The sequence below is a fragment of the Haliotis rufescens genome, unplaced genomic scaffold (assembly GCF_023055435.1).
Source record: "Haliotis rufescens isolate VD_foot unplaced genomic scaffold, xgHalRufe1.0.p SCAF_37, whole genome shotgun sequence".
Lineage (NCBI taxonomy): Eukaryota > Metazoa > Mollusca > Gastropoda > Lepetellida > Haliotidae > Haliotis > Haliotis rufescens.
Genome location: NW_025964079.1, coordinates 4,498,029 through 4,524,409, shown reverse-complemented (window position 1 = coordinate 4,524,409; position 26,381 = coordinate 4,498,029). Strand labels below are relative to the sequence as shown.

General features: G+C 41.3%; 1 protein-coding gene and 1 long non-coding RNA gene across 3 annotated transcripts; both read right to left on the bottom strand.

Annotated features, from left to right (window-relative positions):
• Nucleotides 1-1,578: 1,578 nt before the first annotated feature.
• LOC124144342 (cytochrome P450 2J3-like) lies at nt 1,579-25,785 on the bottom strand. 2 transcript variants are annotated; one of them, XM_046513709.2, is made up of 8 exons: nt 25,148-25,785; nt 9,259-9,481; nt 8,165-8,291; nt 7,237-7,396; nt 6,597-6,733; nt 5,766-5,862; nt 3,885-4,088; nt 1,579-3,127 (listed from the first exon to the last, which is right to left on the bottom strand). In XM_046513709.2, exons 1-8 carry the CDS (start codon nt 25,542-25,544, stop codon nt 2,952-2,954), a joined length of 1,521 nt encoding a protein of 506 aa, XP_046369665.2. In that variant the 5' UTR covers nt 25,545-25,785; the 3' UTR covers nt 1,579-2,951. The 2 variants fall into 2 exon arrangements, with proteins under 2 accessions (XP_046369665.2, XP_046369666.2); XM_046513710.2 differs by lacking the exon at nt 25,148-25,785 and adding an exon at nt 11,960-12,387.
• LOC125372149 lies at nt 21,927-23,947 on the bottom strand. Its single transcript, XR_007218000.1, has 2 exons — nt 22,911-23,947; nt 21,927-22,350 (listed from the first exon to the last, which is right to left on the bottom strand). It is a non-coding gene; the product is annotated as an uncharacterized LOC125372149 (long non-coding RNA).
• Nucleotides 25,786-26,381: the final 596 nt, after the last annotated feature.

The following is a 26,381-nucleotide window of genomic DNA, read 5'->3' as shown; positions in this document are numbered from 1 at the left end:
AAATCCTGCAATCGAACGAAATCTGCTTGACAGTTTACGAACCGGATTTCGATTTCGGTGCGCGATTTTGATTGGACTATGCATAGACTCGTTAGTCCAGCCAAAATGTAACTCCATAATACCAGCCTAATTCGGCAAGGGTGGAAACTGGACTTTTAAAGTCAGTTAACTCTCTTGCCTCGGGAAGATGCCCCGAGCATGGGATGACGGCACATGTAAAACAATGTGATTTAGACTTAAGTCTTCCAAATTATAAACTCGGAAAATGATCACTGGTATAACAAGAAATAAACGACGGATTGGAGTTGTTTATCGTACAATAAAACACTCCACGGTGAAAAGAAAACATGAAGGGCGCAACCCCAGGTTGTTTATGCTCTCTGCAGTGGCTAATTGTACGATAAACAACGACCACAAGTTCTGGAATGTATTGGAAGGTGTGGTCGGGGTCGTGCGGCTTCTAACCGTTTGGAGGACAGAGAGCGAAACCCCTCTAACCTGGAATCGTCTACTCCGGACGATTACTGTAGGGTCCGTATCTGTAAATATCAGCCATAAGGGTAGAATGATCAGGATATAGCTTTCCGATATTGGCATTTAGCGATTCTCAATGCTGATTGGTTAATGTAAGCCATATGACGTCATAGTGTTTAAATATACGATATGACGTCATCCAGGGTTCATGACGTCATAATGTGATGATATTACGTCACCTCGTGACATTTTTTCTGTAGGGTTGACATTGCATACATTGTCTGCTTTATTTTCTCTCTTAAAATATCAGGGGGCACGGGTGCCTCATTCGTCTTAGGCGCGGCATTTCGCGGTGCAGGGTTGCGTCCCTTGGGCAGGCCAGAAACCTATGGTCGTGGGTTCCATTCATGCCCGATTATGTTTCTAGGTTTGTCAGCACCATATCCGTGCTCGTGGGTCTCACCAAAGTGGTGACGGTTTATACCTGCATCACTTCGGGCTTTCCTCCCACATTAAGCTGACACGCCGTAACTAGAATACTGTAAACAGTTCAAAGCGGCGGTTAACCCAACTCGCTCACCCAATAACTCACTCTCACAATGTCAATGCGTAATAAACAGAATAACCTACTCCAGACTCGGAATTATGGCTTATTTGTTTGTTGTGATCCAAAGGCTCGGGATTAACACTAATGGTATTCATTCTCCCGGGAAAGATAATCCATAATTCCTCGTAGCTCGCTGGTTATATATATATGTATTCTCTAATTATACAGTTTGAGACTTCTTTCAAGGATCTCTGATCCGGAAATTCGCTAAACCAAACGATTTCACTATGACAGTACCGTACGCATTACCGGGGTTGCGCCGTGTCGACAAACAAGTGACGCTGCTGCATCGTACGCAAATGGGAGGGACCGTTACTCACATTATTAATCACCGAACTGTCTGGTCCAGACTCGATTATTTACAGACCGCCTTTATGGCTGGAATATTGCTGAGCGCAGCGTTAAACACTTCACACTAATACATCAGCATGCTCATCCTCACTTTCACCAGTCATCCTCCTCATCACAATTGACAAAAAAGCTGAAAGTGAAGTAGATGTGTGGAAGCTAAATATATTATTTATTTCCAAAGACACTACAGGACGACATTTCCCATGCACACTTTACACTGTATGACACTGAATGACACGGCATGATGCTGTTCACACTAACACATACTCTATAACCACATAATTAGTGAAGCGTACACTTTAACAATATAATCAATGAAGCACACACTTTAACAATATAACCAATGAAGCATACACTTTAACAATGTAATCAATGAAGCATACACTTTAACAATGTAATCAGTGAAGCATACACTTTAACAATATAATCAGTGAAGCATACACTTTAACAATATATTCATTGAAGCATAGTTATTACACTTTAACATTGTAATCAGTGAAGCATACCCACCTTCAGACCAGGGCACCGCTTCACAAACCGATCTTACTGCTCCACATACGATTGTTCTATGTTTAGGAATCAAGTTTAGCATTAAGATCGCTTTGTGGTGCGGTTTCCATATTTCCGACTTGCATATTTCAGACAAAGGTTGTCATGAAGAGATTGCTACAAAAATGATTGCTTGATTGCTACAATACAGGGCGGTCGGGTAGCCTAGTGGTTAAAGCGTTCGCTCGTCACGTCGAAGACCCGGGTTCGATTCCCGACATGGGTACAATGTGTGAAGCCCATTTCTGGTGTCCCCCGTCGTGATATTGCTGGAATATTGCTAAAAGCGGCGTAAAATCATACTCACTCACTGCTACAATACAAGACTGTGCCACATCGCCCTCAATATCCCGAGGCAAGATAGTTAACTGACTACAAAAGAACAGTTCCAATCCTTGCCGAACTAGGATGGAATTCCCGAGCTACATTTTGGCTGGATTAACGAGTCTATGCATAGTGAAATCAAAATCGCGTAACGAACTGGACATCCGGTTTGTAACCAACACGGATTGCAATGTGCAGATTTCGGTCGACTGCAGGCTTGGCAACGCATGTGTACCGCTAACTGGGCGTCGACAGATATTTTTTGCAAATCTTTTCCTGTTTTTTACATCAATGTGCTCAAGTGATTTGATGCACTTTGCGGGGTAAGGCCCGTTTTATTACAACATAGGTGTTGATTATCGATCAGATCGTTTAGACTGGGTGCCGCCATTTTGTTTGAAGCAAATGGAAGTGATATGAGAAGTGGAACCTGATTGGACAATAGGGGAGACATAGAAGGGACATAAACTCGTAATAGCCACTGGTGGCGCTACGATCGAGCCTGGAAATTCCAGCCTAGTTCGGCAAGGGTGGAAACTGGACTTTATAGTCAGTTAAAGCCCCCGCCTCGGGAAAATGCATCGCCCTGTGTACGTGTCCCCTTGGATAGGGTATATTGTTGGTCTTCTCATTGGCAATGTGGCCTCTAGGCTCTCTTACGCACAGTGATGTTGTTTTCGGGCGGACGGACGCCAGCCACTGTACCTATCCCGTCATAGACCATGGTATTTTCGCAGGAAAATGTAAATTCCTTGAGAAGACTTGCGAACATCATCACGACTTCCCTTTCAGCAATAGCTGAGCCGGCGCACTTCCTCGGTCCTGAAATATGGGTAAATCATTGTGATACTATAATATATCATAAACTTGAAACATACTGGGCTTAAGAACTGACACTCGGAGACGAATTAAAATTCAAAAACATGACGTATTTGCCTTTATGTAGTTGTAACAACAGTAAAAACCTATGTCATTTTGATTTTGTTTACCCTTTTATTGAACACATCAGGGGGCCATATCAAGTCACGCGCATGACGTGTTATATCATCTGATATTACTCTTCATTTCTGCATTAAAAGGTTGAACCTGGGACCAAAAGTAAATATGTATATATTCCACCTAATATATTTTTCTTGCTCTTATATTAGATGTGGCGAAGTAAAATGGGGTTTAACGTCGCGTCCAAGATTTTTACACCGATATAGCGACGTGCATGCCCGTGTGTGTGTGGCTGCTTGTACTATTCCGGACTGATGCCGATTTATAGTGCCAGCCCCCAGATATTCCATGCCAGTCTTACACGAATACCCCACTCAGACACAGTCTACTGACTCCGAGCCGACCAGTCCTTGTTTTAGCCCCTTAATGCCGAGTGCCAGACAGGATAACAACAAGTACCATCTTTTAACGTCTTTTGGTATTACGCGACCGGGGATCGAACCCCGGACCTTCCGCTATCCGGGCGGACGCTCTACCACTAGACCACGGAGGCAGTCTCTTATTTTGGAAATTGAAACAGATAAAATACTTGTTAAATGTCAGTCTACACAGATAAAGGGGAGGGGGAAGAGAATTTTACCTATTCCAAATGGCATAAATGCGGGAGGAATTTTGACCATGCCGCCATCTAGGAACCGCGAAGGATCAAAGTCTTGCGGGTTTTTCCACTGGGTCTCGTCCATGTGGGCCGATCTAATATGGGTAGCGATGATTGTCTGTCCTGGAATATGGAAACCATTCAGGGTCATATCCCCCCTAGTGAGATGAGGTGCAGAGATGGGAACTGGAATGGAGAGAGAACCGTAACATTAAATTTTATTTTTGCTATGACAAATCTTAGAAAACGTTTCCAACTGACACATTTCAATTGGCCTATTATTATTATTATTTTATTTTGTGTTTCGGAACATTCAATAATACTGGAGTGAGTGTGAGTGAGTTTGGTTTTACGCCGCTTTTAGCAATATTCCAGCAATATCACGGCGGGGGACATAAGAAATGGGCTTCACACATTGTACCCATGTCGGGAATCGAACCCGGGTCTTCGGCGTGACGAGCGAACGCTTTAACCACTAGGCTACCCGACCGCCCCCCAATAATACTTGAAACTTGTGGTAACCGACTTCCTTTTCAAATGCGAAATGCATACATATACATACTAGTTTCCCAACTAACATTCTCGTATATCCATCCATAGCTAGTCTTTGCAATCTACTGCCCATGAACAACTCCGAACTACGTAAAATACAGACTTGCAAATTCATCTCTCTGGTTTTTTGTTCATAAAACGTCAACAAACCATACCGTTTACTAGGGACACGAGGCCTCTCAGTTCATAAACAAACTCGCTGTGCAGAGTTGCGTCCCTTGGGCTCGCCAGAAACCTATGATTGTGGGTTCGAATCCCGGTTCGCCCCAATTATGTTTCTAGGTTTGTCAGCACCATTACCGGGCTCGTGGGTTTCACCGAAGTGGTAAACGTTTGAGACCTGCATCACTTCGGGCTTTCCTCCAACATTAAGCTGACACGCCGCGATATAACTGGAATACTGTTAAAAGCGGCGTTAAACCCAACTCACTCACTCATAAACAAACGGGAGTTGTGTTAGCGAATGGACAAATGATCTGTTTATAATAGCCTGTTTGTCGAAGCCAATTTAAAACGGTTATGTAAAGATAGTCCTCTTTGATTCAGAGCTTGACGAAATTAATTACCGCACTTTTAATATCAGATACATTCATTCAGTGTTTATTGTACTAAACTGATTGTGTGTCAGTGCAGAAAATAAAGACGTATCATATGCTGTACTGCTTTTATTGCAAACATCCTCCTCACCACAAACGGAAGATGAGGATGAGTAAGATGAGTATGGATTCCTAATACAGTGCAGTAAGTAGCACTTGGTGAATCCGTGACGATACTTTGTATACTGCCGGGCAAAAGAAAGTATACACTTTAAAACAGGATTTGACAAAAAATTGCAAACTTTATCAAAATGTTACCAGGCTCAAAACAGTCGCCGAAACACAATAAACGTAAGGTCCAAAACACAACTATGACACCCGTATCAAATACATCACCGTTACATAACCTTTTCTTGTTTGTTTCATTTTAGTCACCATCAGACGTGGGTATACTTTCTCTTTTCCGGTGGTTTATATGCAATATAATAAATGTAATACAAGTACATGTATACGTCCATATTACTTCACGTATGAACCTACCTACAAAACAGGGTTTACAGATAAAGTAATGGAATTCGCTGTGCAGAGTTGCGTCCCTTACGTGTGTCAGGATCGTAGGTTCGAATCCAACGTTCATCCTTATCATGTGGGTATAATCTATATAGTAACCGTGTAAGACCTGCATCACCTCCGGGCTTCCTCCCTAATTTGTTTCACAGGACATTGAAATAACTGAAAATTTATACTGTTAAACCCAACTCATTTACTCACTCACCTACAGTCACCAGACGCTGAGTTTCATACAATGCAGCACGCACATTGGGCAGATAATCGATGTCCGAAAATCTGACTTGACGGGATTTGCCACATACCTTGAGAACAGAGATGATATATATTACGGTTTTTCAAAGGGTATTGCAAGTGAATATATATTCCTGCACTATCGCTTCCATATTTGTTTCTCTATAATATGTTTCTCGACTCATGCGTATTCTTTTTTTCCTTCTGAGTAATATATCAACGTCGTTAATATCTATTTACCTATCCATGTAAATATCGAATCATCCATCCACCGTGGGATATATGCAACTACTTTTGTTAAGAACAGGATTTATTTGCTGTCGCTGTAAGGTACAATAAAAAATACGTTCTAAACACATATTTTGCCGAATATCAGCCATGTCCAGCGATCAATTTATTTTATTTGGTAAAACCTCGTGACAAATTATCTTTTTCCATTTTTTTCAGGAGCAAATAATTGTTTCAAAATAATCCCAGTGAGTCATTACGTTGTATCAGTGTTCGTTATAACCGTGTTCTACTTTGTGATTGTTAAACGCCGGACTCCCAGCTTTTTGACGGCGGTCTGTAAATAATCGGGCTTGGATCAGAAAATCCAGTGATTGACATAATGAGCATCGTTCTATGCAGTTGGATTCTGATGATATGCATCAACCAAATCACTGAGCAAGCGATCCCGTTAGTCGCCTCTTACGGAAAGCATGGGTCGATGAAGATGAATTCTAAACCGGATCTTCACGGGTCACCATGTTATACTGTACTCCACCATCATCAGTCCAACATCAGCAGGGATGTACCTAATCACCTTGTCGATCTCTTCTTGGCACGTTGTTCGCACGCTGGGATGTCCCGTAATGTGAATCACAGCCCACCCGAGTGTCCACCCTATGGGAGGTCCACCTGCGGTGAAACACTCCTCAAGACCCACAGCAATGTTTCCATCTGCAGGACATATGTTTGTTTGTTTGTTGTTTAATGCCACACTGAGAAATATTACAGCTGTTTGACGGCGGTCTGTAAATAATCGAGTCTGGACCAGACAATCCAGTGATTGACATCATGAGCATCGACCTACGCAATTGGGATACGATGACATGCATCAACCAAGTCAGCGAGCCTGACCACCCGATCCCGCTATTCGCCTCTTACGGCAAGCATAGTCGCCCTATACGGCAAGCACGGGTTGATGAAGGCATATTCTATCACGGATCTTCACGGGTCTTAAAAACATCTGGATCGAAATTGTGATAAATACTGATCAAATGTTTTGTCGATTAAGTGTAGTATCCATTTATTAAAGCCGAACGGTGTTTTATTTTCAAATGTCCATCAAGAAATAAAAATAAAAAAGCATTCCTCCGGAGTCAAAATCCAGTTTCTTTTAACAACTTTTTGTCATCCAATCAGATTGCAGGATATTATTTAGATATATATATATATAATACCCGAATATAGTGTTGAGTCAGGATTGTTTCTTTGTTCCTTGAGGAAGAAGTCAATCACAGATTTTGGACGGCCCCCATCATAAGTTGGTTTTCTGTCTTCGAGCTCTCCCATCAACATGGCATGTAGACCGTGGTATGCTCCTATTAAATTTCGATATGCCTGAAAAACCAATGTTTGTGATTAACGAACCTGTTAACAAGATTCTGTTAATATCACACAAATGCTTTCGGATACAATGACACCTGTTTAAGTTCATCCATCAGTGATGCCCTGCAGTGATGTTTGTTTCCAACTAAGTGTCTCTAAACCATTAATAGCGCGGCCAAAAAAATATTTTGTTAATCTCCTTAAAACAGGCCATTGTGATCACTGACACTGAGGACATCTCATTACAGCTCACGTCAGAACGATCTTTCATCCGACCAATCAGAGCGTCGCTTACGAGATGAGGAAAGTGAAAATCCGAATGTGTTTACTAAATGTTGCAAACATGAAAAGAAACAGTAAACCGGATGCATTCGGAACAACAGTTGCGGGTTGTACGACTGATTCCGTTAAAACAGTCGTCTATCGCTCTGTGAATATTTGAAACTGTGAGAATTTCCACAGCCTGCGGAAAGTACTGTCATACAATCCCGTTCGTCTATTTGGCATTCCAGAATTTTCATTTGTCCACTTTTCAAATTTTGAATCAAACACTTTGTCAAAATATTTTCAAAGCGTAGTGCGAATGGATGTCTACATTTTGAAACTTATGCAGTAAAGGTCAAGAAAATAGATTTCTTATTGGCTGAATCTGATTTCCTGTTAGTAATTTCATTGGTCGGTCAAAGTTCGCGAAAGGTCGAGCTGACGTGAACTGAAATTGGAAGTCCTCGGGTATTTGTGGTATTATTTTAATGAGAGTGATTATTTTGTTTGACTAACCTTGCCAGTGAACGGAAGGTACTTCAGAAGAGGTACCATTGCCACAGGGGAGAGTGTCCCTCCATACTCTGAAATGTCATCTAGATATTCCAGGACCTTCTCAAGCTTAGGGTCAGTGTGGGTCAGCCTGAAACACAAATTACAAAAGAAAGTATTTAAATCAGCCCGACATATTTAGGATATATTTTATTCTGTATTCGTGTATAGACCCCATGATGTATCCCCAATCATTTTCATGATTGTGTGACTTTTGATTACGTCGCTAATAATTTACAAAATCAGATACCACCTTCGAAGAGGGGGCTGCCTCCGTGTCCTAGTGGTAGAGCGACTGCCTGGTGAGCGGAAGGTCCTTGGTCCGACCCTAAGCCGCGGCATACCAAACGACGTCACAATATGGTACTTGTTGTTACCCTGCCTGTCGCTTGGCATGAAAAGGCTAAAAGAAGGACTGGTCGGCTTGGAGGCAGTATACTGTGTCTGAGTGGGAGTATTCATGTTAAACTGCGGATTGGTATCTAGCACGGTGGTCCAGCACTAAAAAAGGCGGTATTAGTCCGGATAAGTACAAACAGCCACACACACACACACACACACACACACACACACACACACACAAACACACACACACACACACGTGCATGCACGTCGCCATGTAAGTGCAACACTCTTGGACTTGAACGCTCCAAGCTCTCATCAAGCGCTCCAAGAGATATGTGTTCCTCCTTTGCCCCCCCCCCCCCCCCCCCCCCCCCGAACCCTCTCATCTTAGTATTTCAAATGGGGGGGGGGGGGGCACGGGTGGCCCAGTCGTCTAAGGCGCCGCGATTCGCTGTGCAGGGTTGCATCCCTTTGGCGCGCCAGAAACCTATGATTGTGGGTTCGAATCCCGGTTAGCCCCGATTATGTTTCTAGGTTTGTCAGCACCATACCCATGCTCGTGGGTTTCAACGAAGTGGTAAACGTCTGAGACCTGCATCACTTGGGGCTTTCCTTCGACATTAAGCTGACACGCCGTGATATAACTGGAATAATGTTAAAAGCAGCGTTAAACCCAACTCACTCACTCACTAGTATATCAAATTAAGTCATACCTCTTTCCCGTAATGGCGGCATATCGACACGACAAGACTGCCATGTCAATGCTTCCCCCTGGCTTGAAACTGATCTTTCCTTCCTTGGAGAAGTCATCAATAAGCATTTGGACTTCCTCGGTTAAGATTTGTTCGTATTCCACACTCCTCAGGATGGTAGCAAGGCCTGATCGCAACAGTTTGCCTGGATCCACCCAGTCCTCACCACTGGCGAATAGAACTCCTGGAACAAACAGTATGTCAAAGAGTGAGTGAGTGAGTGAGTGAGTGAGTTGGGTTTAACGCCGCTTTTAACAGTATTCCAGTTATATCACGGCGTGTCAGCTTAATGTGGGAGGAAAGCCCGAAATGATGCAGGTCTCAGACGTTTACCACTTCGGTGAAACCCACGAGCACGGGTATGGTGCTGACAAACCTAGAAACATAATCGGGGCGAACCGGGATTCGAACCCACAATCATAGGTTTCTGGCGTGCCCAAGGGACGCAACTCTGCAAAGCGAATCGCGGCGCCTTAGACGACTGGGCCACCCGTGCCCCCGTATGTCAAAGAAGGTAATTTGTTGTCTAATCAGTGTTGTGTGTAAATATTAGTGGCGGCAGATACTGTTGTAAAGGTATTTGGAGTAATGGCCAATGGCAGCCAATGGTTAAACAAGTAGAAAATGTTTGACAATAGCGTTCGGCGACAGCAAGTAGTACTAGTTTTGTTCTAGAATTTAGAGTTATTCGCCCTTGTATACATGAACATCAAGCTCCTTCCCAGCGCGTGACACCTTCGTTACACTCTCGGTAACATCGCTGCCCATGTGTGGGCGCGGCCATTACAAGAATCTTGAAATTTGCCCTCTAACACCATATGTAGTAACGTTAATACTTTTGTTTATGTCTTTGGGAATGCCATCATAGTTCTTTTTTGAAAAGGTTTACGACTGACCATGTTTTCCAGATGAATTTACTTTGTTGTTTTAATAATCAGACTGGTTCGAGATTGCAGACTAACGGAAAATCAGCCAACTTCTCCCTTACATTCTTACTATATCAATTAAAGATGATACTATTAATGAAATAGAAATTCAAATTGACAAACAAAGGAAGTAATTTAGCAGCGGTAAGTGTATTCGGCGTCGCGACAGTCGTCACTTGTTTGTAAACATAACGGTCATTCGGTTGCGAGTTCAACTCCAAGCATGGTTGGTGTCACCTATCACTGTGGGGAGTTTTGATTGGTGGCAGCGATAGTATTGAGAGCTCCGCGATCGGACTATCGCTGTGAGGAGCTTGCATGACCATGGCAAGAAGCGTGAAGGTCAGCGGGGACTTTATAAATTCAAAATGTCAACATCAGTGAATGTTCAATCTTGAGTGTCTCCCGAAACAGATTCTTTTGCGCGTCGTAACAAAATCGTAACATGACAGTCTCCCGTCAACCAACATAACGCTGAATTAGTAGTTTCCTCAGGGATTGTCTGTAACGACATCCATTTAACAAATACACCAATTATATGATATATGCACTGTGTCTCCTGAAACTATCAGATTAATATATATTGTTTATTTGTGTAAGTCCCCTAACCAAGAGCCTCCTGAAGAATAATGAGGCGATCCATGGGTCAAATTGATAATTACTGAGCCTCGTAATGACATGGAATAATGCCAATTCTAGATTTCAGAAACTCAAGGTGAATTGATTCTGATGGCCAGACATCGATAAATGAAATTTAATAAATGAGCTTCAGTGCATTATTAGAATTCTTATATAGTGACAAATGTGATGTCTGATGCAATTCCCTTGTTTGACTTGCACCATATTTTCCCCTGTTTTTTCATGTGAACAATTGACTTGCCTTTGCATGTATTTGTGACGGGTGCCACCGGTGGGCAGGATACGCTCACCTTTTCGCCAACACCTGGCGTCATCACTATTTGATAGTGATTCATAAACACATGCTCATGATATAGTCGCAATCGTACTATCGACTCTACTTTATGCAGAGATTTTCATTGGATATGGAAAGGGTTTTGTCACTGGATTTATATGATAAATGTGTTTCAGTGCATTCTTAGAATTTTTAATATAATTGATTTGTTGTCAACACACATAAAACCCCCAAAGGGAAAACAAACCTGAGAACCACCGCTATTTTACATGAATGCACAAAATATGTGTTGACCACAAAAACATATTGTGCACACGGAAGGTCAAAGTGCAAGACAATGATGTGTGGTAGGCTGGAAAAGAGGACAATATACACTGTTCACGTAAACATTGGAATGAACACAATAATCTAAAATGTGTATTACGTGAGGATGTTATTTTAATTATATTTCTGAAAACAAATATATGTAATTTCGTGTAAAATAAAATAGCTACGCAATAAATCGCGAAGAACAATGAAGAACGAAGCGTGATTTATTTTACGAGAAATTCTTGTTCTACCATGACGTCATTTCTGAAGATTCGAACACGCGCTCGCAAATTGATTGAACGGCGTTATTTTTGAGAGGGAAGAGTTGTTCCCCATAGATGTAACTGGGCCAAGCAGATGTACGCTATGGCCGAATGATTGCATTCCAAAATGGCCGAGATACGACAATCGGTATTGTTAGAAAAGATGCAGATAATCGACGTGAAAATCGTGAGATGACCAACCTCAACCCTCCTGTACATATTCATAACGCTAGATCACAACCAATACATACCTTTACCCAGGCGTTTTATGGCCTTAATTCCCGGGAGAACGCTAGGTCTGTCGATGGTGTTTTCTTCCTGTTTTACAAACGCCTCATGTATAGCATCATATCCCGACACAAGAATCATAGGATATTGTCCAAAATATATCCTGGCAACCTGGCCGTACGTCTTGTGCACCATCGGAAAGTAGCGATGTGTATTCTCTCGCCCGAACAACGCCATGTTGAGGTAGGAGCCAAGGAGGGGCCATCGTGTTGGTCCCGGGGGCGAGCGTCTTTCCCTGACCCTCCGACAGATGAGGTACAGGGTAATGACAAGAAGGACAAGCACCGCTATCCCCACACATGTCAGAATGGTGGCGTTCTTCTCCATCCACCGCGCTGCTATATCAACTGCAGCCCCCATCCTGAATCACACTGTGCTAGCTTTCCGCGTTCGTTGACTTTTGACAAAGTAGCAGCTGTGGACAACGGGGTCACTTACATGTATAAACCTATTCATTGGGATCGCTAATAAGTAAGAGACTTCTTTCTATAGGCATTAAAACCTATTGTGAGGTTTTACTTTCCAGTCGGGTTAAATCTCATAAGCAGGGACGTTGTAATGTCCCTATTATTTTATATAATATCCCAGGGATTTTATATAATGTCCTGGGTATTTTATTAATATAACTTCCGTTCAGATTGTAACATGTAATGAAATGTAAAATCAGATGATGCTTTCTTTATGTTCACGAGGATCGAACTCGCAAACTTCATATCTGTAGCCCAGTGAGTGTACCACGAGGCTACAGAGGTGTTGATAAGCCTCACTGGTTTTTAGAATGTCCTTTTCAAGATCCGTACGCCAGCAACAGATATTTTACGGGCGTTTGCTAAGGTTCATGGAAAGTATGTTCGAAACATAAAAATGTTGATAAATGTTGTTTTAAGTTTCTTTTTACGGTTTATAAGCATGGAAAGCTTCGCCCCTTTGGTTTTTCCCTCTCCCCAGGGCATGCTCTGTCCACCAAAACCTCGTGAGCGTGTTTTCTCCAATACATAAAACATCCAGTGATAGAAGTACATGCAGTTTGAGCGTGATATTATAACGCGGTTTACTCTCACTTTGCCAGCAGGCTGGGGAGATTAACTCATATGGTCCGGTGACTTGCCAGCTATAACCTGTTCTGATTATCTGAGCTTCTTGATGACTTAGCTGTGACCCACTGTGAGCCAAACTTAACTAGTGAAGAGAACTGTGTTCAGCTTAACAGAGATGGCTAAATTATTTGATGTGAACATAAATCACTGATTACTATACTTTTGCAAACAGACATATTGAGTGAGTTTAAAATAACGGGTATATACACTGTATATTTATGGAGGTGCCATTTGAGAATCTACCCGAACCCAATATTCGAAGGACTAAATATTTTTCAGTGGAACGCCAACGGACTCACCTCCCACGGCCATGAACTAAAAACTAAATTTAAACTAAATAAAGGCCCTCACATTGATTGTATACAGGAAACCAAATTCTCAAAAAAATCCAAATTCACACTACCTAACTACAACTCAGTTAGAACTGACAGAGCTAAACCGAAAACAAGAAGAGCCGCAGGAGGACTAATCATATTTATCAGGGAAGATATAAATTACGAAGAAATAAAAATAGACACGCCAAACCTAGAAGCCAACGGCATTAAAATCACATTAAATAACCGAAACATAAACATCATAAATATTTACCACTGGGCGGAACAAAAAGTCCAACCTGAGGATCTAAAAAACTACTCCAAATAAGCGATAAATCTACTATATTCCTAGGAGACTTTAACGCTCACCATCCTACATGGAGCATAGATGATAAAATAGATAATCATGGCAAATTAATCTCCGAATGGATAGAAACAAACGACCTAGTACTCCTTAATAGCAACCAACCCACGAGGTACGATAAGATAAACCAAAAAATGTCGGCTATCGACCTAACCATATGCACCGCAGATCTAGCCCAAAGTACTCAATGGGAAGTGCACGACGTCCCGCTAGGTAGTGACCACTTCCCCATAAACATAACCATAGGAAATACAAACGTACCAATCCAAACAGAAAACCAAGAACCAAAATTCCATTACAATAAAGCTAACTGGGACCAATTCCAAGATATCTGCAACGAAGCTAACCTAAACGAAATAGAAAATAATGATCCAGAAACCTATTGTAAAAACCTAACAGACTATATAATAAACGCAGCCAAAACCTCCATCCCCTTCAAAACATCTAAGACAGGCAAACCGACGGTACCATGGTGGAATGAGGAAATAGAACAGACTAGACGAAAACGTAAATCAGCCTTCAATAAAGCAAAACGCGACTACAAATATTTAAACATAGCCCACGAACTAAACCACCAGGTTCAAAAACTAGTCCAAATAGCCAAAAGTAGAGACTGGAAAAAATTCTGCGAAGGTATAAATAACCGTACAGATGCCAGAACGGTCTGGCGCAAAATCCACGCCATCAGAGGCTTAAAACGACATAAAAAAAACCCTAACATTGACAACTCAACCAACCCCGCCCAAAAAGCAAATAATCTCGCCAACCACTTTTCGGCCGTTAGCAGTAACACCAACTTCAGTAAAAAATTCCAAGATAAACTTAAAACAGAAAACAAACCTACAAAAGAACCAAACAATAACAATCTAGAAATAAATCAACCCTACACAATGGAGGAGCTCCTCTACGTAATCCAAAACAGGAAAAAGGGCACAGCCCCAGGATTAGACCTAACTTCTTACCAAATAATTAAAAAACTCCCCCTAAAACTACTCCAGGCACTACTCAAACTATACAATCTCATCTACCTAAACGGACAGGTTCCTACTCCCTGGAAACAGGCCCTAGTCATACCAATCCCTAAACCTAATAAACCAGCTAATCAAGCTAACTCATATAGACCAATATCCCTAACTTCAAACTTATGTAAAGTAATGGAATCAATGGCTAAAAATAGATTACAACATTACTTAACCCAAAATAACATCATAAACCCAGATCAAAGCGGTTTCACTCCTGGCCGCTCAACCCTAGATAACCTCACCCGACTAGAACAAGATATTAAGACAGGACAGCTAAATAAACAATATACCACAGGCATCTTCTTAGACTTCTCTAAAGCTTTCGACATGGTATGGCACGATGGGCTAATACAAAAACTTAAAAAAATAGGTCTCAAAGGTCAGATAATAAACTACATCCAGGACTTCCTAAACAATCGTAAAATAACCGTGGGTATAGACCAAACTCTATCGGACCAATGTCCCCTAGAAAATGGTACTCCACAGGGCAGTATCCTCAGCCCCACCCTCTTCAATATAATGATAAACGATCTATTCGAGGGCCTATCCCCTAAAGTAAACACATCAAAATTCGCGGATGATGGAGCCAAAATTTACTCCAAAAATCTCTTAATAAAATACAACAGTGGGCTGACAAATGGGGCTTCTCCCTTAACTCAGAAAAAACAACAGGAATAGTATTCAAACATAAAAACATGAAACCCGCCTCCCCAATCCTCCAGCTAAACAATCAAACAATCAAATTTCAAAAACAAACCAAATTCTTAGGACTTATTTTCGATGAACATCTCACCTGGGATGCTCACATCCAAAACCTAACAACTAAATGCAGTAAAGACCTAAACACCCTAAGATGCCTAACTGGTTCTAACTGGGGAGCATCCAAAGATACCCTCCTCTCTCTCTACATATCACTAATTAGATCAAAACTAGACTACGGCTGCGTCATATACAACACCCTAAACAACTCTCTATCTAAAAAACTTGACTCAATACAATATCAGGCTCTCAAACTAATTACACGCACCCAACATGGCACCTCCTACACCTCACTTCAGGCCTTAACAGGAGAAATGCCACTAAGTCTACGCAGGGAACAGCTAAGCTTAAATTTCTGGGCCGCGTCCCAATCAAACCCTCTCATCCAAAACTTAATAAACCAAAACATCAGCCCCAAAAACCAAGCTCTAGCTCGTAAACACCCCTTACTTACCCCAATATCCCAAAGAATAACAAACTACCTAAATGAACACCAAATTAAAAATCTTAAACAAAACTGCAAACAATCAAATATCTTCACCCCTAAACTTAAAATACCCAAAATAGACACAACACTAGCTAGCCAAATAAATAAACAAACCGACCCAAACATAGCTAAAACTACCACACTAGCATACATACACGAAAATTGGCCAAATTGGTGTCACATTTACACGGACGGATCCTCAGATCCGACCTCCAAACACACAGGTTTCGGAGTCCATACCACACAACCAACTAAAACCACACAATCCTTCCGACTCCCAAACAACCAATCAATATTCACGGCAGAACTAATGGGCATGGCCTCAGCCCTCCATAATCAAGAATCCAAAAACCACAAAAAAATCCTAATACTTACCGACTCCCTAAGTGGACTGCAAGCCCTCCAAAACAAAAATACCAAAAACCGACCTAAATTAATAAATCAAATACTTAAAAGCTCCAACGACCTAACTAAGGCAGGCAAACAAATAACCTTCTTGTGGATACCCGCCCACGTAGGAATATACGGTAATGAAAACGCAGATAAAGCAGCTAAACTATCCCTCAAAATCCCAGAAATAAGCTTAAACTTACCCATCTCAAAATCAGAAATTAAAAGTGTAAACAAGCAAAAAATCACCAAAAAATGGCATAACCTATATCTAAACTCAAATAGCCAAATCAAAAAAGTGCTCAGCAAACCACTAACCAAACCAAAAATTCTCCATCCATCCAAAAAAATCGACAGAGTAATCACTAAACTCCAAACAGGACACACCAACCTAAATAACCACCTAAAAAAAATTAAAAAACACACTACAGGTAACTGCCCGCACTGCAAACAACCAGAAACCCCAGAACACGCACTCATCCACTGCACACACTACCTAACACATCGAACCGCATTACAAACCACCCTCAATCTAAACAAGGCTCTAACTCTAGAAGCAATACTAAACCCACAAAATAAACTAGAAAACTTCAAGGCCTTAGGCGTATTCTTAATCAAAACGGAACTAATAAAACGCATCTAAAAACACAATAACTCACCAAATCAAAATCACATAAACAAACAAACATCCACCATACCCAGCTCCCTTAGTTCTCCTCCCCAATCCCATCGGCATCTATTCCAAATCTCAAAATTCCCAAATTCTATATAAGCAACCCCTAAAACCCCCCTCTTGGGTTGCACAGACCACCTTCGCCCCTTTCGGAAACACATTAAATGGCCTGGCCGGGCCCGTGTGCGAAATACGCATCAGTCGGAAAGCGCACGTTAAATCTCCAAAGTAAGTAAGTAATGAGAATGTATTGCAAAATGGCAAATGCACAGGTACACGTTAAGTTCATCCCTAATTCGCGAGGTGGACAGAGTTTAGTGAATGGTGGACATAAGTTCAGAGTCAAGACAAGAAGACGAGACACAGTGCACTGGGGGTGTTGAAAGGCTGGATGTCCTGCAACCATCAACACTGCCAACGACCTCATCACCGCCTACAGGAACATCCATAACCATCTTCAAGAAGAGCTGAACAATAAGTGTAACAAATGACATTTTCAGTAATTTTCAGTTTCTACTGTAACCATCTGGTGATATGTTTGTTTTCTGTCTGTGTTGTAGCTTCTGTAGCAGGGCGTGGAGTCATCCCACAGATGACATCCTTACCTTGTCAGCTTACTGACGGGGTTAACCTCTTTGGTCATGTGGACAAGGCGTCCGACCTGTGATCAGAAGGTCCGTGGTTCGAATCCCATCACGGGACTCGGAAATTTTATGGCCGTAACATTGGCGCCCAACGTGGGGCTGAGCACGTTCATATTAAATTTGAGCAAAATAAGCCTCAGTACCCTACTATGCGGCCCGGGACGTGCCTTCTGTTGACGGGGGAGTATGTAGCAGGGCGTGGAGTCATCCCACAGATGACATCCTTACCTTGTCAGCTTACTGACGGGGTTAACCTCTTTGGTCATGTGGACAAGGCGTCCGACCTGTGATCAGAAGGTCCGTGGTTCGAATCCCATCACGGGACTCGGAAATTTTATGGCCGTAACACTTCCATTAAATCAATTATGGGTAGAGGGTGGTGAAAGACTCATGTGGAACCACCACGATACCATCGGCCCTAGAACAACTAACCACGTCGAGGGATGGCATCCCAAGATGTCGAAGCTCGCTGCCTGCCACCCGAACGTATACAAGTTCATCAACATGATCAAGAATGAACAAAACTTTACAGAAGTGACCATGACGCAGTAACATAACGGTGGCACACTGAGACCAAGGTTGTAGCGACCTAAACGCCGATAAGTATTATAACAGACATTTAATTGACAGTCCGTGTTGCTCCTGTGGATATCAGAGTGAAAACGCCCTACATTATTTTTTTACTTGCTGTAACTTTACTCAGATAAGACTTAATATGCACTTTTACACTACCGGTTATAACCTGGATACTATTATGAACGGAAACAATGAACTTGCACACTCTGAAAACCAGAAATTAGTTGAATCCGTCCACGATTTCATCATCAAGACAAAACGTTTCAGCTCCTCACAAATTAATAATTAAATAAACCGGACAACAACCTCATGATTGACTATTACTTTTGTTACAAACGACTTGTTAGACACACACAAGCTGTAACTTTCTATTTATGTTTTTTGTATCTGATGTAATATGTACAGACATATTATTTAAATAATGTCTATATCGATGACGTCACATCCTTCATTTCAATATATAATATATGTTGTATGGGAGCGGTGTTAACATAAGCTGTAAAGCTTGTTCACCAATCCCAACTCATTTCAATGCATAAAAATATGTTTAAACCAGACCAAGGAAGAAGAAGTACCGCCAGCTAGAAGACAAACTAGACAGAGAGAAGAGAGTGCTCGCAGCTGGTGTTTAATCTCCCATCGAGTATGTTAATGCTGTATCTCACCTTGTCGGACTCTAAGTGATTTTGCTGTAGCCAGACATGAATTTTGCAAGCTATATTGTATTAGATTGTCTTGAAAATTTGAACGTAAATGGATTTTTTAATTAATAATAAATACTACTGTCTTGAAAATTTGTACATCTGTATATAAATGTAATTTTTAATTAATAATTAATAAAAACCTATACTACTACATACATTTTTTGTATATTAGACAGGCTGTAGTTTGGCTGTAGTCAGTCAGTGAAAGTGAAACAGTCTATAGTGTTAATCCCCATTGTTGTAGGGATTATCACGGGCTACTGATTTTTAAACTAGAACAATAGCTGCTGGCAAAGTGAGAACGGGGTAATTATCTCCCGGGATAATCCACAAACAATGGAGAGATTAAACACAGATTAATTGACTGACTGAGGTAGCTCTTATTCCAAATGAATACCATATGAACCATAAAACACATTTCTTTCACATAATTCTTTCACATAATTCTTTATTTTCATATACAATTTTATATACATTTACATTTGCACATCATACATTATATCACAACAAAAACATATTACAATCCACCCAGATGGGAGACGGCATCTCTATATTCCATCATTGTCTTGCTATTATTCGGAAGGCAGACTTTCAGGCGGTCTAGTTCATGCTCCAGTTGGCGATACTGTTTCTTCTTGGGGCGTTTCTTACCACCAGACTGGAGCTGACGGTAACCTCCCAAAACCCCTACATCCCATTTCCCCTACAGCTTAAGACAACAAAGTTCACGGTCCATGGCACTGCTAATCCCTAGTCTGTTACCTATTTCATACAATGGAACAACCCAAGAAACTCGAATAGATTGAGATAAATATTTAATTACGATTACGATATTATTCAAAATTCATAATTATTATAATAAAATGTTCATTTTTCAAAATTCATAATAGATTATAACAAAATGTTCATTTTTCATCTCAACTGTAAATCGTCTCATCTCAGTTTCTAAGTGTAATAATTGTTTCTTCCTATTGTTATTTTTGTAATTTCTAAAAATTGTCTTCTCATCATACAGGCATCTTTCATCACACTTACATTAATTTTTAAACTTTCCTTTAAGTCCCCTAATCCCCTAAAGCTCTATCCCTTTCATTTCTACTACCTCTACTCCAGACCTTAATCTCTCCTTTAGGTGAGTTCATAATGCCAGACAGGTAAATGCCGCGTGTTGTTTTAACTAATTGTAGGGGAACTGGGTTGTAGGGGTTTTGGGAGATAACCGAGCTGACTGATGGTCACTTCTGTTATTGATTGTTTTTATAAGGGTGATAAACCTGAAGATGTTGGGATGGTTGGTGGTCATTTTGTTGATTCTTGCGTGCCACCCCTCAACATGATTCGTGGTTCATGGACCTAGCGTGTCAAAATGGTTCCACATATTTCTGTCTTCTCCTTCAACCAACTGCTCAGTTACGTAATCAGCAAGCTTCGAAATTGAACTAAGTGTTCACTCACTTTATTCTAATTAATTTTGATTAAACACTATATATTTAGGAGATAAACATACTGTGTTTTCAATGTAGAGCTAGGTTACCTGTAGATTTAACCGCGCTAAATTGAATTTGGAACCGAACTCGCAGCGTGAGGTTTCAAATGTTAAATTTAGCGCGGTTAAATCTACAGGTAACCTAGCTCTACATTGAAAACACAGTATGTTAATCTCCATTCTACCATGACAAAATAAAAAGCGAACTCTTTGGTGTTAGCAAATATACTGAGTGAAGTGGCATGGGATGAGTCCAGTGTTTTGAGTGGGTGATCGATCTTAATTACAGAATCACCGAACAAAATATGGCGCTGTATATACTCAAGCAGTTTGTTTACACCGTAATACTTCACTCGAACATATGACAGGCATTGAAAGCATATTTATTACCCATATGGGCTCAAATATGCAGTGTAATAACTTTTTGATATTTGCACAGTGTGCAATTAGTGATTCTCGAAGCTGATTGGTCAGTTAAACAAATGTCAATTTTCATTGGTCGACGGGACTATTTTTCTCTCATTGAGTTCATTCACAAAGCAAAATCAAAGCCTCCATAGCAAAAAGATGGCAAACCCAATGGGACGCAAGTAAGATCGGCAGATGGCTATACAAAATTCAACCCAAGGTCCAACAAAAGCCAAACTCATACTCAAATGAAAGGAAAATTGAAACTGCTATCTCACGCCTCAGACTTGGTCACAAAAAGCACTATGACAAGGTTTGTTCATCTTGCAATCAGGCTGAAACCATTGACCACCTGTTACTAGAATGTCAAGACCATGCCCCGGCCCGGGCTAGGTTAAAACAAGAATTGCAGTTAGATCCGCTATCTGTCATAGATCTCCTAAAGCCAAGAGATGCAATAGCGAAGGCCAAACTAACTCTATTTCTGAGAGATGGACAGCTGCTCGAACGTATATAAACAGAGCAGCCAAGGATAAAAATGAAATCATATCAATATAAGAAAATAGAAATCATATCAATGCAAAAACAGAAATTATGTGAACACCGAACTCACAATAGATATGTGAACCCTTCTCACACACAGGAGTCCCAAAGAGGGACAGGTCAGCCGAAATTGCCTAGGCAGAAGGCGACCTCTTAAACACCTAATGCAACAACAATTCACAAATCTCAAAATTTCAAAACTTTATATAAGCAACCACTAAACCCCCCTCCTTGGTTGCACTCCTCTCGCTACCACTTTTATACCACTAAATGGCCCGGCCGGGCCCGTGTGCGAAATACGCTCCAGTCGGAAAGCGCACGTAAAATCTCCTAATATAAGTAAGTAAGTAAGTAAGTTCACAAATCCAGAGCATTCATTCACATGTTTTACGTGCTACAATCTCACATAATCGAGATTTATAAGACTAGAACAAAGTTTCATATCAACCACATGATTTCACAGTATAATGAATAAAGCATTTATTTCGCACGAGTTTTAGTTTACAATAAGCGTAATTACAAAAAACCCAACTACGTCTGCATTGTTTGTAAACAAACATGGCTGACCATTTGACACCTGTCAAACTAAATGACCTCGTTAAAGTAGACGGAGATCTGACAGGAAGAGTTATTCGCATAATTCAACCTCTGAACACATTTAATGTCTTTGTTGTCAAAACTGCATATGGCCAGATTGAAGTTCCAAGTTTCAGATTGTGATGTTGCCAGAAACTGTTTCTAGTGCGCTAAAACTCAACACCACCAAGTCCGGATTTGCGTCTGTGTTAGAGGACTTGCTGTTTGGCGAATCTTTCGACCACACGAATCCCCAAAACCGGACTTTGTATAGACAGGTTTGCCTTTGTGAACGATGATGACATCGATAACTGCCAATGAAAAGGAAAACACAATGAAAAAGACTAAATTTGACAAGTTGACATGAACTTAGTTCAAATTTATACTGGTAAGAAAAACACGAAAAATAAGACTACTCACACTTTCAATGATGGCATAAGAATAAAAACAAATTCCTTTTGCAACAACAACTTTCCGAAAGAATTTAAGTTTGTAACATTGTGTGAAGAAATAAGAACGCGACACTTTTTTATACAATGTATACGTTTTTGTAACCGCGACGTCAGCACAGTACGGCGCTGAGCGTTTTGCAGGCTGACTGACGTCCGGGCACCATAAGACTATGAGGGTTAATGACACAGGAAAGGTGCAACTAAACATTATTCTTTGCAAATTTATCATTTCGGCATGCACATCAGACGGTTCAGAATTCGAAATGCCTACTTTGAGGGAGATCAAGGGTAGCACCGAGTGCTACCTTAGCGACAAGATTACCAACATCTGGTTGCGAAATCGATGCACTTTGCTGAACTCAAATAGGTTTTGAAATCAAAACAAAAATAATTAAAAATACAAGGAAAAGAAAACTTACCCCAGCGAGGTGATCCTGTGTCCGACATTGAACTAAATGAGCTCCGTGAATGCGGACAGCTTGTCACCAAGTCTCCAGATACCGTGTTAGTCTATCAACAGGTATTCGACCATATTATGAATCACATCAAAATATCAACAAACTCCCGTTATCTGACTGTGTCCACTCCACAAGCGCGTTTGACTCAGACAAGTCCTCCTAAAATCCCACATGCACAAGTTTCCCATCAGTCACACTTGTCTCAAATCACAAACGATGTTCATTAAACTTGTTGTCCGGATTAAACTGTAATGCCGGTTCTCTTGTCATTCCTGGTTTCGGCTGTCTCATATCTTGGTCAAGTCGGGTCATTCTTTCCGACACTGACAGCAATCGTATTTTTCAAAGTTTACCTACTTGTCGTAACTTTTCTCAATCAAACATGACTTCTGTACATTCCTTCTATGTTGTTGATACAGGTTTTTGCATTTTTACCGAATGACACATGAAAAAATTGACAGGTTTTCCGTGTTTCCTCTTCTCAATGTGAAATTCATGTCCATGGTGATGCACGACGGCTATTGTCTTGTCAATGAGAGGTCTTGTCAAAACAAGCCTTGATTAAAAAGCCTGTTGAACCTTTTTTGAAAATTGTCTTCTTTTATCAATGGTAGATAGTGTACGCTGTATAACTCAGACAGAAATATAACTGCAATAATGTGATCTTTCAAGTTTTGTTAACAGAACTATATTTTTACGCGTAGCAAGACGTTGTTGATTGAGTAATGCGGCTGGAGTGAGTGGACAGTGTTTTTTCACATGCGGATTGATACAAAACAGCTGATTCTTGATCGGCGACAGTTCATTGTTTTTTTCTTGAAACATGTCTTTAATATGAATATGGGTAATAAATAGAATAACCCACGAGGTACGAGTGATTACGGAAAATATGTCACTCGTGAAATTAATCTTTTAAGTTCCTCGCTAAAGCTCGGAACTTAAAACATTAATTTCACTCGTGACATATTTTCCGTAATCACTCGTACCTCGTGGGTTATTCTATAAATAGGCACGGCATCTTGGTAAGCTAACATGAAGTGGGCATCCCTAAAGAAAACAAAGCAAGCTTTGCAAGGCCTTCGCTCTACATCGCGCGTCACCATTATGACGTCATATCGCTCATAGTGACGCAAAAGCTATGACGTCACAGTCGTATATAGAAAAGCGCCAAAATTTCAAGCTCTCTGTTGTCTCCAAAACGTAAATACATTCCCTTTGTTTATTTCTGTCGTGTTTTTCTGCACGAAATGTATTGCCACACATCCTTTGAATATTGTAGTAACCGCATCTGTGCATTTTGTAACCTGTAATTGTAGATATAGTTATTTAAATATGCCTATCGACAACGACTGAAAATAGTACTATTCTATTAATATTAGCTTCCGCGGTGATGCGCCCGTCAAACCAGCTGTTTCAATCAGAGGGGGTTTATTGTGATTTAATAGCCTCTGTTTGACCAATCAGAATCGAGTAAATTCCAAATTCATGGTAGAATAAACATTTTGACACGAGAACTCATATCACTAACATTCACCTTAAGTTACGTGAACATGGTTCATATCAGCTAATTAGTAAACGCCTGTTTCTAGCAATGCGTGACTGCTTATCTGCCGTAATCCGACTAATGCGGATTAGATTTAATTAGACTTAATTAATCCATATCATCTGCCGGCAAAGTGAGAACAAACTAGAAGCAATACTAAACCCACAAAATAAACTAGAAAACTTCAAGGCCTTAGGCGTATTCTTAATAAAAACGGAACTAATAAAACGCATCTAAAAACACAATAACCTACCAAATCAAAATCACATAAACAAACAAACATCCACCATACCCAGCTCCCTTAGTTCTCCTCCCCAATCCCATCGGCATCTATTCCAAATCTCAAAATTCCCAAATTCTATATAAGCAACCCCTAAAACCCCCCTCTTGGGTTGCACAGACCACTTTCGCCCCTTTCGGAAACACATTAAATGGCCTGGCCGGGCCCGTGTGCGAAATACGCATCAGTCGGAAAGCGCACGTTAAATCTCCAAAGTAAGTAAAGTAAGTAAGAGAACAAACCGTGAGAACACCCCTATAACGCGACAATCGGTATTGTTAGAAAAGGTGCAGATAATCGACGTGAAAATTGTGAGATGACCAACCTCAACCCTCCTGTACATATTCACAACGCTAGATCACAACCAATACATACCTTTACCCAGGCGTTTAATGGCCTTAATTCCCGGGAGAACGCTAGGTCTGTCGATGGTGTTTTCTTCCTGTTTTACAAACGCCTCATGTATAGCATCATATCCCGACACAAGAATCATAGTATAGTGTCCAAAATATACCCTGGCAACCTGGCCGTACGTCTTGTGCACCATCGGAAAGAAGCGATGAGTATTCTCTCGCCCTAACAACGCCATGTTGAGGTAGGAACCAAGGAGGGGCCATCGTGTTGGTCCCGGGGGCGAGCGTCTTTCTCCGTCCCTCCGACAGATGAGGTACAGGGTGCTGACAAGGAGGACAAGTACCGCTATCCCCACACATGTCAGAATGGTGGCGTTCTTCTCTATCCACCGCGCTGCTATATCAACTGCAGCCTCCATCCTCAAGCACACTGTGCTAGCTTTCCGCACTCGTTCACGTTTGACAAAGTAGCAGCTGTGGATAACGGGGTCACATGAAACATCCAGTGATAGAAGTACATGCAGTTTGAGCGTAATATTATACCGCGTTTCGCTTCGATGCTACGTGCATCCTTCTTCCAGTCACATGTTGACCTTGAGACGGTTAAATTTGCTGTTTGGGTCTAAGCAGACTATTGCTCGCCCTGCTATTTATATGCAAGCTTTAGAGGACACACAAACACGATCGTATGCAAGGTGTGGCGATGCATTGAAGCAAAACGTCCTCATACAAACCGAACATTGCACTCCCTCACATTCAGTGATTTCAACCAGCCAAGCAAGCGTTCACGGTTCACTGTGCAATGAAACTAGTAGAGTGTATTAGCTGATATTGGTGAGGTGAAATTGGGTTTAACGTCGCGGCCAAGATTATTGCACTTATATAGCGACGTGCATGCACGTGTATGTGTGTGTGTGTGGCTGCTTGTACTAGTCCGGACTGATGCCGATTTATAGTGCTAGCTCACTGAGATACCATGCCGCAGTTAAACATGAATACCCCACTCAGACACAGTATACTGACTCCGAGCCGACCAGTCCTTGTTTTAGCCCCTTAATGCCGAGCGCCAGACAGGGTAACAACAAGTACAATCTTTTAACGTCTTTTTGTATGACGCGGCCCGGGATCGAACCCTGGACCTTCCGCTCTCCGGGCGGACGCTCTACCACAAGACCACGGAGGCGGTCGTATTAGCTGATATTGCTATGATCCACTTTCAAACGCGGCGGATCCACAGGGGTAGCAGTGTCAACTAC

What these genes read in the sequence shown, in the direction of transcription:
- LOC124144342 (XM_046513709.2), bottom strand. Translation starts at nt 25,544, where the DNA reads ATGGAGGCTGCAGTTGATATAGCAGCGCGGTGGATAGAGAAGAACGCC. An exon ending in GCCGCCATTACGGGAAAGAG is followed by an intron (nt 8,292 to 9,258) that starts GTATGACTTAAT and finishes TTTGTGTTTCAG; the next exon opens with GCTGACCCACACTGACCCTA. An exon ending in TGACTCAACACTATATTCGG is followed by an intron (nt 6,734 to 7,236) that starts GTATTATATATA and finishes TATGTCCTGCAG; the next exon opens with ATGGAAACATTGCTGTGGGT.